Source organism: Apostichopus japonicus, chromosome 20 (genome assembly GCF_037975245.1).
Source record: "Apostichopus japonicus isolate 1M-3 chromosome 20, ASM3797524v1, whole genome shotgun sequence".
Classification (NCBI taxonomy): Eukaryota; Metazoa; Echinodermata; class Holothuroidea; order Aspidochirotida; family Stichopodidae; genus Apostichopus; species Apostichopus japonicus.
The window spans coordinates 6,795,733-6,808,973 of NC_092580.1; the positions used below are offsets into that span (position 1 = coordinate 6,795,733).

The following is a 13,241-nucleotide window of genomic DNA, read 5'->3' on the forward strand; positions in this document are numbered from 1 at the left end:
TGTCTTGATGACATTCTTCATACAGATGATTGGTCATATAATTTTAACTTAATTTGTTTTAACTTAATTTTAAGCACATAAAAAGACAATAATATATATTGTACAGAAATTATAAAACTTACTGGTTTATATATTTACGAGTGATCCACTTACCTGTCTCCCCACAACCTATGCACCACATTCTACCGTGTCTAGAATGCCCTGGTAATCTTTTAACGCTGTACACCCTCACTGGCCCTAATGGCCTTCCTTCATTTTGAGACTGCTTTCCCACAAAGTGGCCCCTGACGCGACCTCGGGGAGGGTGGCGGGTAAACCCTGCCACCCGCCGAGCTCGCCGAGAAGGAAAAATCTAACGCTAACAAAGACTGCTGACGCCTCCAGGCGGGGGGTGGAGCCCACCCTGAACAGTCAGGGTGGGGGTCCGCCCTCCGTCACCCCGTAGGCGTGCCTCCCCCTACACTTACAGAGGCCTAATTGAACAAGGGGATGAGGCCCATACTACCTTAGATGGTAAAGAGTAACCTGGTAAACCAAACTAAGGAAACAACACCCACCGATAGACAAGTAGCCGCAGGCGACCCAGGGGGTGGCGATGTCTATCGACGAAACGCGAGGAGTCATGAGTCAGGTCGAACGACCGCTCCCCCGTCCGGCTGTGTCCCACCTCCCTCGGGGGAGGGTGGCGGGAAATGGAGACAGGTAAGTGGGTCACTCGTAAATATATAAACCAGTAAGTTTTATAATATTTACTTCGTTCCCCACTTACCTGTCTCCCCACAACCTATGCACCGAGTGGCACTGCCCGATGGTGGGAGGCCCGAGGGATGGGACCCCCGGAGCTCGTATCATTGAGCGACCAAAGCCAAATCGGCCTGTGATATGTCCGATAAGTAGCAGACGACGAAGCGATTGGAGTCTTCCACGCCGTCGTCTTGCAGATGTCCACTATTGGAAAGCCTGCGAACAGGGCTGTAGAAGCAGTGAAACCCCTGCTGTTGTGAGCATAGGATCTGCCTGGACCTGTAGCCAGAGGGCGGATGGCTTCCACCAAACAGCGGGACAAGGTATCCTCCCAGGCTGCTGAGTGGGGCACTCGAAGGAGGAAGAACAGGGATGTCGAAGTACCCAAGAGATCTTGTGTTCTGTTGAGGTACAACTTCAGTGCCCTAATGGGAAACCATACTGTAGTCTGTCCTCGGGGATCAAAGAGAAGGTCTTGATCTCTGGGATGATGATGTCTCCCGGTAGGAGAGCCCAGGTTCTAGCTAAGAAGGAGGGGTGGAGAACTATCAGCACCCCACAAACCGTAGGACTGAAGGCACCTTAGTCAAGGCGTGCCGTTGTTGCCTGGCGTGGAGCCGTAGGGGAAGCCCCTGATGGAAGGCGGCAACAGCCGAACGATAGTTTTTGATTGTCTAAACCCTGCCTCCCTTCTTGGAACAGTGTGGGTAAGGAGTCGGCGATCAAGGTTAGAAAGGCCATGGTAGGCAGAGTCTGTCTCGTTCGGCATACTCTGAATCTCCGTAGGCAGAAAACGTAAGTACCAAGGTTGTTCTCACTCTGGCGGCCAAAGTCCTTTCTGTCTAAGGAAACACCAGACAATTTCCAGGCACCTAATTGTAGGCCCTTGCTGTCCGGGTGAGCCAGCGCCCCGTCTATGGGACAACCGACTGTGGTTTGTCCGGCAGGATCGCTGGCTCGTCTGCTAAGAGCTGGAGAACTTTTGCCCGAACCGGGGTCAGCAGGGCCACTATGATGGCTGACCATGCCAAGAGGGGGAAGATGTAAGCTTCCGGTCCGTTTCGCGACAGGGACCTGGCGTTATGTGGAAGGCCTGCGGGTGGGACTGCCTGAACAAAGATGAACAGCCCATTGTTGCCCTGTGTCGCAATCAGGTCTATCAGAGGTCTGCTGAACATGTGGAAAAACCTACTTCATGTTCGTTGCGAAAGGGTCCACTCGTCAGGGTGGAGCTGTCCCCTGGGCAGAGCATCGGCCATCACATTCTCCTTTCTGGCAATCTGAGAGACTTGTAGGGCCATGCCAGATTCTGTAGCTGTGGTGAGGGTCTCCCTTGCCAGACGGCAATATCTCTCTGACCTGGTGCCACCATGTCTGTTGACATAGCTACAGTATGTTACCACTGTCGTGTTGTCTGAGAGGATGGTAGTCAAAAGCCCCGCACCTGGGTGCCGGAGGGCTCCAGAGAGCCCAACCCTGTGTATCTGCTGCTAAAGAAGTCAAGGACAGCGGCCTGCTTGGTGACCTTGTTAGCGCTTGCAGGACAGCCGCACTCGCAGTACTGATTCAGTACCACAGTACCGTTGATGACTCCTTCAGTTATCAACCCGTTGCAATCAGAAAACTCTGAAGAAAAGGAATGTCCTGATGATGCTAAGCTGTACCCTGTAGGGAGGTTTAATGGAGGTTCTTTCCATGCTAAAAAATATTAATCATAATATTGGGGAAAGAAAAGGCGTAGACCTATTGAAAGATAATGATGCCTGAGGCGCCTAACAATATTACCCCGGTCAACGAAAACCTGTCAAGCATAGAGACAAGTATCTCCTGGATGGGAAGCTGCACTGACGAAAAAGTGCCTTGCCCAAGGAAACAACTGAATGATCCGGCCAGGACTCAAACCTGCAAGCCTTAGATCACCAGTCCACTGCCTTCACCACTTGACCACAGTACTCTCCAAAAATGAGTACTGAAGGTACAGAATCTCACTCTGCTGAGTGAGTACAGAATCTTAAACAATGCTACCCTGCTACAAAAAATGAGACTGAGTACTGAATGGATAGTTTGCTTCATCAGAATCTTAAACAAAGCTACACTGCTACTGTTTATGTGACTCCTACAACTATATGTATGTATTTAAGAACGTATTTAGGATCATCCTGCAAGTAGGAACTTGAGAAGAAGCCTCACTGGCTTAACCAAGCTGCAAGCTGACTGAAGTCAGTCTCTTACATACAAATTTAACGTCCATGATTATGAAACGTCAACAACTCTGTAGCTGGACAACATACATTAATCTTGGGGTGGCCTGAACCGGGGACCTTATGACTGAAAGGCTTTAACCCTGAGCTAACTGAGCTATAGACCTACTCATCAGAAACAAACTCCCAACAGGGGCTGTGAAGATGGTGAGAGGGTGGGTTTGTAGAAAATCCACCTCATAAATCCCTGGCTGCTTAACGGAGCCCGGGGAGTTACTCAGCAAACACAAAGGCGTTACTAAGCATGTAGTGTTTGTTATGATAACGTTATTAGTGGTGTAAGAGGTATGTCACCGAAAACGTTTTCAGGCTCATATTTCAAAACGATTTACGTTAAGACATTAATATAACATTAATATAACAATATCTCATAGAAACGTTATGTCAACGTTTTTACCACACCACATTTAACGTAATAAACACGTAATAAATGTTATGATAACGTACCCGTTACTCCTCAAATCTCTCCATGTCGAGACGTGTCAATTTCGTAGTGTAGTACAGTAGAAGTATCCAACTTCCTATTGAAACCACCTAGCGCATAGCCACGACTAGGCTATCAGGTGCTACGAAATGCAACTGTGCTTAAAATGTCGGAACATCGAACATTATTCATGAAGCGCATACTGTATGCTCGGAGCACGTTAGCGCTTGTACCTTTGTTGGGGTTTTATCCTACCCCTTTTCCAACTTACTAACGCGTTTGTCTTGGAAATTCACCCAAAAAATAGAGAGAGAGGCTTATTCCATGGGATCGCTCACGTAGTCGACAGCTCGTTGCAGCAAACGTTGAGCTTACACGTGTCAATCCAGGTGACTGCTTGGCCCCCCTCCTCTAATGACAAATATACAGCGCGGGTGTATTTTCTTGGCAGTTTGCCAAGACTCTTAGAAGGCTTCGTTTTCCTGGCACTTTGCCAAGTTTCGAGAACGTTCTCTTCTTGGCAGGTTGCCAAGGTACTAAGTAACGAGACTGTACTAGAATCGCTTCAGTTTGCGCATTTTAACATGCTCTGGAGGGGGTTCCACAAGCGTTTTAAACAACAAAACATAAGCAAGGTTTCAAACCTAGACATATGGCGATGAATTATAACAAGAGAGAAATATAATTAGCGAGGAAAATATGACCCATGAATGCCCAGGAAATCTATGTCATGTCCTGGTTTCTGCTGGTACTCATTAAACACACATTCGGGATGTGTAATGATAAATGGTGTAGCGATTGCAGTGTCTTTCCGCAATTGATTCGAACCTGTCGTCGCAGCTCAAGCTGCTAGTTCCGGGGGGCAACACTCCCCTGATGAAAGAGAATTTTCCCCCTCTTGGAGGCGGGATTAACTTTGAGGCTGGGGATAAGTATATCTCCGTTTGCCGTGGGAACCTCCCTCGGGCCGGCTTTCCTTTCGGATTGGGCGTTTGCCCTTACTACCCGTTCTGGGGGCCCAGCAGTTGTTGATCTCATAGGTTCCCGGCTCTGGGACCGACTCCTGGGATCCGGAGTGGAACCTCGGTTCCGCACTCCCTGTGAGGTCTCGCCGGACCCGCGGTCTCGTCGGACCCGGGCCCCCGGAGCCCATCTCTGTGTGCGTACCTAGCCGGGTACCACTCCCCTCGACCCGGACATTCTGTCCGTTCCGGTCGGAATTTTGAATGGGCTATTCATTGGCCTTGAGCCTTGCCTTCCCCCTTGGTCATAGAATCCGGACTGTGCCGGGACCTTGGGGGGCAATATCTCTTTCTCCTCTCTCTCTCTCTCTCTCCTCTGGCCTCTCTCGCCGGACTCGGGCTCCCGGAGCCTATCTCTGTGTGCGTACCACGCCGGGTACCACTCTCCTCGACCCGGACATTCCGTCCGTTCCGGTCGGAACTTCTAATGGGCTTTTTATTGGCCTTGAGCCCAGCCTTCCTTGGGTCGGAGGGGAACGTCTGTTCCAGGCTCCTTCTGAGGTCTTGCCAGACCCTGGCTCTCCGGAGCCCCTCTCTTTGCGCGCACCACAACGGGTGCCGCTCTCTGCGACCCGGACGGACTGTCCGCTCTGGCCGTCTTTGTCATGGGCTTTTGGTTGGCCTTGAGCCTTGCCCTTGCCCTAGCCCTTGGTGGTACATCCGGACAACGCCGGCACCTTGGGTGGCAAAATCTCCATCTCTCTCTCTCTCTCTCTTCTCCGGCCCTCTCCTGGCCTCTCTCCATCTCAATTCCCACCAACTCTATCACTTCCTCTTCATCTCCTGTCTCTCCTCCGATTCCCTCCAGGGGAACTGTGGGTTCGGTGATAGATCTAACCTGTCCCGGCCTACTAGCCAGGTGTCGATGTGCTGCCACTGTCTGGTGTGAAAACAAAACAGACTAGACAGAGGTCTCGGAACAGTTCACACATTTAAGGTGGCTTCGAGACATGTCTGAGAAACCCACGTTAAGGAGAGACTAACGGCAAAAAGTCTAACGTATCAAATGGAACGACTATAAGGAGGAAGTAGGGTGGGAGTATGCTAACAGAGAGTAAAGTTACGTGACAAAAACAACGCGCCCCGCTAGAGGCTCGCGGCTTACAAGGTACGCTACAATAGTGAAAAACTTCCCACACTTAGAAGCGAACACGTAACTAGAATACATGAAGGAAAAGGACGAAGCATGTATACAAGGGAGAGAACCCCTCTATCCGCGTACAGAGCGGGAAGGGAGGAACAAGGCTACAAGATACGCCCCAAGTGAAACTCCCGACACTTAGGAGGCGCACGAGTAGCGAAACCCATGGAGAAACATGAAAATAAGTACAAATATATGAAGGTTCAAACAAGAAACAACAACAACGTAATCGAACCGCCTATCCGCCTAGTATTGGATAGGAGTTCGCGGCTTACAAGATACGTTACAAGGAGAAACACTTCCGACATATGGAAGCAACGTAACTAAACATATATGCATAAAAAAACTTGTAAAAAGGACGAAACATGTATATAAGGGAGAGAACCCCCTAACCGCGAACCAGCGGAGGGGGGAACAAGGCTACGAGGTACACCCCAAGTCATGAGACTCAGGGAGCGCACGTAGCAACAACTGGAGGAAACATGAAAATATACAACAATATATGAAATCAAGGATACTCCCGTCTTAACATGAAAAACAACGAAACGAGCCGACTATCTCGACTAGTTAGGAGATATCGGAACGTGGCTACAACTACGCTACAAAAGTGAAAACCCACACTAAAAGCATAAAAATTAACGAAGTACATGAAAGCAAAACATCTTATGCTAAGTAAGAAAAGCTGAAACACATGTACATACGGAAAAACATGCCTATCCGCGTAAACAAGGCGGTATAGGCAACGCTACAAATTACGCTACAAGGGGAAAACCCACACAAAAGCGTAAGAAGTAACGAAGGTACATGAAACAAGCAAAACATCTTCTTTTTTGAAAGTAAGAAAGCTGAACATGTACATACGAAAATATATGCCTATCCGCGTAAACAAGGCGGTATAGGCAACGAACGAAGTAGTCTCGCAGAGCTACTACCTGTTACCCTAAAAACGTTACGTAAGAAAAAAGGAACGCATGGGCGAGAGTGTACACTAAAAACAGCCCCCAAAAACACCCTTCCCTACAAGAAAAGGATACTTATCAGGCTGGAAAAGATCCTTGGCAGTGCAGAAGTCCTGATAGGAAACTTCTAGAGTATAAATCCAAGGTATTCTGGGCGAAATTCGCGAAAAATTTTCCTAACTCCGAAAAACACAGTAAGACACTTTGTGGGTAGAAAAATGAAGGAAGGCCATTAGGGCCAGTGAGGGTGTACAGTGTTAAAAGATTACCAGGGCATTCTAGACACGGTAGAATGTGGTGCATAGGTTGTGGGGAGACAGGTAAGTGGGGAACGAAGTAAATAAAGTATATACAAAGCATACATAAGTATATAAAATCCTACATAGAGAGTATGTAACTAGTATGTACTTTACAACCATGACAGTTTACAGTATGTTGCTCTTTAATTTGGTCAACCGCTTAGTACTTAACTTCTGCAGGTTCGATTTGATGTGGCTAATGCATCGTCAGGGGTTGTATATGAACAGCTGGAGTTACAATCCTCTGTCCTTAGTGATACCTGGATCAGTAATGATACTGAAAGCATCATGGTACTAACAGAGAGAAAGGTAGGTCATTTTACAATTTCCTTTAAAGAGGTTATGAAATGAAAAATTTCATGTCTTGGAATGGTATTTCTACATTACTCGGACCACCCATGCACAACTTTCCGTAAATACGGCTTCAAACGAACATTCGTAAGCTTTGACGAAAATGATTTTCTTGAGGAAGAAGAGGAGGAAATAGTTTTCGAGGGTGATGAAGATAATATTGATGTTTTCCCCTATCAATTGAGCCCCTTGCAGAAGAATTGTAAAACGATCCCGATGGCTGAGACGTGCTGCCGATCAAAGTCCCCGAGCAGAACGGTTGGACGACCCTGAACCGAAACTGGTCGGTTGAGCATAAACAAAACCACCGTTATTAAGACCATCATATGATTTTAATTATCTCGAATGTCGATGATCCTGCTACTTAACTTCGTAGCGAAGCTTCTAGAATTTTGTGTCTTACAGTGCAAGGAAAATGTGACATTCTGTACAGTGCAATCCTATAGTACTAGTAGTGGTAACATGGGGTCTACCCCTAACTAATAGACGTTGTATAACAGGCTAGCCTGTGTAATTGTATCATCCAACTGTTACGTAAAATCACAACACAATGCCAGTTTTACCACAAAAGAAAACTTGTAGATCTAGTATTGATTGTTCTTAAACCAACTGCAGGCTTTAAAATTTGTGCAAAATATTAGGTAACCATAAAAAAAATCGTCATTTGCTGTATCAAGGAGGCCTAGGCTATGGTCATAACAAGTAATTTAGTATAGGCCTACAGGCACTCATAACGTTGTGTATGTGTAGTGTTTTGAGCGAGTTGTGTTCAAATACTTCGTTTTCTGTCATCTTTTGGAAAAGCTTGCAGTAGAAATCCGTCTTTACTTGTGGTGGAGCAACCTGATACCACATATCGGCTTGGCATATTTAACAGTTACGAGATAAATTCACATAAATCTCCAAACACCAAATCTCAATTACTACGGAGCACTGCAACAGCGTAATGTTGTGTGTTCTCAAATGTAAACATAGCGTCTCGGAAGTGAGCTGAGTTCCTAGACTGACGTCACGCCGCATTACCGTTAATACAACAATTTTTAGAAAGTTTTTATTACCCTCAAATTTTTGATCGTTTATTCCTCAACGATGCAAGCTTCTTTTGACACAAATTGGGTATCATTGGAAAGCTACGAGTGTACAGAATACGATGATATAGAAAAAATTGTCCATTTCATAACCTCTTTAAGGTAAAACTCCACTTTGCAAAAATGGCCCACAACAAACTGGAGTGTTGCTGATGTCACAAATTGCAGCAGTTCTTCAAATATTCTGTAATGCAGCTTCTTTACAAACTCTTTCAAAACCTATAGTTTTAATAAAGCCTCACATCTATAAGACACCTCACTCATTGCTGCGCGATGCTTTCTACCCTCCATAATGAGTATAGCAACAGCTTGATAATGAGTCACACTAGGAACACACACTGACTGAGTATCCCTGCTAAGTCTCTTCACAGGTATATTCACTACTTGAGATACTCATCGCTGATCTGATTATACCAGTTTTATGAAATCCTTATCTGTGTTTCATTTTACAATGAGCTCAGCCAACCATTTCCCTTTAACAAGCCATCGGTACACCATTTGGTCATAATAGAAAACTTTTCCAAAACAGTTTCTATTTATGTGTAACTCTTTGTCTTTTGTTACCTGGTCGAGATCTGTGTGTCTTTAGAAGTTATTGTGTCTCTCTTCCATTTGTCGAATTTCAAATCTTTGTGTGCTCGACTCATTGCCAAACAAAATTCTACATGTTAATTTGCCACCGTAAATTTTATGTAACTGAAGACCACTATCCCCTCCCCCCCCCCCCCTCTCTGCAACAAAGAAAATATTCCTGACTTAACTTTGAGTGAATATATATTGCAGATCAAACATTTTCAACACCTGTTTCCTGCCAAATATTAGATTTCAAACGCTGCCATTTATTCTCTGACATTATTTACACTCAGAAATCTTTCTCATGATGTAGTTGTATAAACCTAGTAAGCGCTGTAATATATATTTAAAAATTCTGGTTATTGACGACGACAACGAAAAAGCAAAAGAAATTATCAAGTACATTTTCTTGTAGTGCGTGTGAGATTGAGTCACAGTAGTATAAATATTGTCCATTAAGTTTGGAAATGTTGGTCTGATTGGCAGATTGCCCAAAATTTGTCAGTATCCAGTGCTGTATCTATACAATCACATACCTTAGAAGATCGGCGACTGTCACGTAAGACACAATCGAAATAAAAAATAATAAAACAGTACGATAGATACTTATTAACAAGATATGTTGAAAAATCATGTTCAAAATGTTAATAATCCATACGAGAATTGCAATTGTTCAGATTTAAACAAGAGTGTCTGAACCAAGGAAATTAATGTAGTTGTTACTAGCACATCTTAAATTTTCCGTAGTTTGAAAGAAACAATATGGGCCTAAGTTTATGTTGTCGTACATGTATGTATATGTATGTATGTATATGTATGTATATTAGATCCTCCTGCAAGCAGGAACTCGCGAAGAAGCCTAATTGGCTTATCAAATCCGCAAGCTGACCGAAGTCAGTCTCTCACATTCATATTTAACGTCCATGATTATGAATTGTTTATTGTCAACCTTATGATTGAAAGGCACCGGTGTTAACCACTGAGCTAACACTCCACATAACCCTTTACTAACCCTATACTAGCCGTACATAACCCTATACTAGCCTATTTTAAAACTTTGCTACCTGTACAGACATGCAAGTAATGTTACAAGGTATCAAAGTTTGACAATGAATTTTGTGTGTAATGTGTATAGAAACTGTTTCCAGAATGCCAACCAATTCATCAGAAATATCTGACACTCCTTTCAGCAAGAAAATGTCAGTAATATGCATATAGCTAGTCTTGAAGTGATGAAAACCCAGTACTATTATTTCTAAACATTTGCTCAGAGATCTTATGAGTTTGTGGAAATTATTAATTATTTTATTTGTCAAACTTTTCTAATGGAGAAAATTTTTATGGTATCTTGAGAAACAAATAGGAGGAAAAATAAGGCTGAACTTTTGCAAAAAAACCTTGTATGTTTTTAACTATTACAAGTGAAGTCAGGATTGTTTAAATAAATTGCTGGTCTTAACATGGGCCCACAGAAAGATCTTGAAGCAGGTTGGAAATGATTTACTCATTTCCTATGGTCAAATTATCTTCACACTTGATTTTTCACACATGAATCGCAAATGCAATGCTGTTCTGGCCACTACATGGAACAATCGTTTGCAAACAATAAACAACAAATCCATTTTAGACTTGGCTACAAAAAGGTCTGCTGTATAGACCCCAACTAAAGCATGCTATTATGGAAAAGTTTCTTGAGATTACATAATCGCCCTGCCTTGGTCTTAAATTGACCTCTTTTAACCAATTAGTCTGCAACATCTGCCACATATTTGTTCTTGTATGAGGGTCTTTGTGGGAACACTGTATGATAAACTACACTGTAACCATGAACATATTTCCACACAGTGTTTACACAGAGAGCCTAATTAGGGTAAAAGCTAATTGAGGTCAATGACCAAGGCAGGTCCATTACGTAATCATAAAACTTTCCTCTCTATGGTGTGCTATAATTAGAGCCAATAAAGCAGATCTTTAACTTGCAGACAGTTTTGGAGCATATGTATGGAGGATACTTGACACTCGTGCTCAACCAACTGCACGGCAACGATCTAGGTGTGTTAATGTGAGGCTCCACTTACTAACAATACATATATGTCCGCGTACAGAGCAGGAGGCCCAGGTTCGAATCCCTGTGGAGGCTGGAAGTTTTTTCACTGTTCTTGATTTTCCAACTCATTACGATTTCAATTATATATATTCATTTGCCTTGTCGTTTACCTCCATTTCATTAAGATCTCTTTCGACATCCGGCTTTAGGAATCACAAATGATTTTAAGTTGGTTAGCATCATGTTTGATCTCTAGAGTAAGGCCAAATATGTCACCAAAAACAGAACTAGTATTGTTCGATACAGGTGATTTTCCAACTCATTACGATAGGTGGAGGCTGAAAGTTTTTTCACTGTTCTTGATTTTCCAACTCATTACGATTTCCATTTATATATATACAGTATATATATATATATATGTCTAGGATTACATTTGACCAAAGCATCATCCAAATCTTCCTTTCAAACAATTGTTAATGTAAATATATAGAAATGATTCCAATCATTTAAAATTCTTTTTATATTATTATTAATCACATGCATGATGAAGCTTAATATGTTAATAAGCTCTATTAAAGTGAGATGGTGTTGAGCCGGGATATATCAGTTGAATAAATCTTCTCTTTCAGTTGATTGAATTGTCTGTCACAAACTGCAGTCAGTATCAAACCTGCGATGAGTGTATTAAACCAGGAAGTATTGGTGGAGATCCTTATTGTGGATGGTGTACTCTGGAAAAGAGGTAAGCAGCATGAGTGCTTAAGTCGTTAAGGCAATGGAGAAGGATTTTAATCTCAATTGCCTCTCTTTCCCAGATGTAAAAATGTGTGGAGAGGTTAAACTTATAAATATTCTTTTTTTGGCAGCAACCTACGACATGTTCCTTGTCGTCCTTCTGTACTTAAGAGTTATATTTGTAAATGTTGTCAATTTATTATTACGTCCTATTACAATATCACTTGCCAGTATAATTTTCTCTCTTGTACTTCTTATGCTTTTGCCGTAGGTGTACAAGGTTTGATGATTGCGATGGCAGTGATGATAGTGAGAGGTGGCTGCCTTTTAATGAAGATGAATGTGTTACTGTCTCAGCTTCACCAGAACATTTGCCAGTTGATGTCACCACAGATAGAAATGTAAATCACTTTCTGTTAATACTTTAAATATAACAATCCTTATTTCTGAATATTTGTAGTGTTCTAATTAATAAGAAGAGCAATAAACACAAGTTTCTGTAGTCTTGAACATCGTGGAAATGTAAATAAACCCCTACTAGGCCATCAGCTGAAGGTCGAAATTCGCTTGTTTCGTTCCAGCAACTGCGGGTCTAAAATTTCTCTACAGCATTGAATACATAAATTAACTAAGATTAATGATCCAAAAGTTCTCCATGTACTTTCCTGCAGTTTTTTTGCAATTCCGCTCGAAAGATCGAACTATATTTTTTATTGCGTATGTTAAGAAACCTGCCGTTTTACGTTCAAAAGTTGTGCGCCAGTGAGATATCTGTACCATGTGATATGAATTGTCCAATGAGCCATGAGTTCTGTGTGCAATCTTTGTAGAAAACAACAAACATGGCGGCTTCCACGGGCGCTAGTCAGTCTCCGACACACGGAAATCTACAGTGCTCAGTGCACATTGAATCTGTAAAATTTGAAGCATTCAAGGCACTGACGAATAAACGATGGAATAAAGTTACTTCCTGCGCTAAAGATTGGCTTAATCGCAGCGGCGGAGACAGTGATATCGCCGTACTACTGATTACTCCATGGCCTACTACGATCAAGCGTGTGTTCAACAGCATAGTATGATGGGGTTCCACGATAAGTGTTACAGGCGGTTCATTGATAGCAAGCACATTGCTGCAAGAAAACGGACAGTTCCAGAGGAGACCCCATATGATTTTAAACGAAGAATTGACGGAAAAGATCGAGGAAACCAAGCAGAAGCTCTGGTGTATTGCCTGTTCAATTTATTATATGTGGGAAAAGAAACAATACATTACTAGGCGTTGCAAACGGGACAAGCTGCAGCAGGCAGAGACTTTCGATGGAGGTAAGCCTAAGCATACTACACGACTCTACTTGCACTTCTGTGGCATAGTTGAAGTGTTAAGAGAAGTTGCATAATGCAAGATCAGTAGCTCTTAAGGGATAGAATCCAAGTCAAAGGGCACAGTGTTGGACCTGAATATAATATAATTACTTAGTGGCATGGTCATCTGATTTGTTTTGTTATAAGGTGGTAGGAATGGAAATTTGTTTCAAATTTTCCATCTGGGGCACTAGCCTAAGTGTTAAATACAGGCTTCCTAGTTTTCTTACTGTGG

General features: G+C 43.2%; 2 protein-coding genes across 2 annotated transcripts in view; both read left to right on the forward strand.

The window, feature by feature from the left end:
- The window catches only part of LOC139961306 (plexin-A4-like), a 64,402-nt gene that overhangs the window by 7,058 nt on the left and 44,103 nt on the right, over positions 1-13,241 (forward strand). The window contains exons 4-6 of the mRNA XM_071960432.1: positions 7,031-7,159; positions 11,539-11,651; positions 11,916-12,059. Coding sequence (XP_071816533.1) covers positions 7,031-7,159; positions 11,539-11,651; positions 11,916-12,059 — 386 coding nt within the window. The remainder of the gene's footprint in view (positions 1-7,030; positions 7,160-11,538; positions 11,652-11,915; positions 12,060-13,241) is intronic.
- Positions 317-13,241, forward strand: part of LOC139961196 (uncharacterized) — a 101,162-nt gene continuing 88,237 nt past the window's right edge. The window contains exon 1 of the mRNA XM_071960201.1: positions 317-4,865. The gene's annotated coding sequence lies outside the window, so the exon portion shown is untranslated. The remainder of the gene's footprint in view (positions 4,866-13,241) is intronic.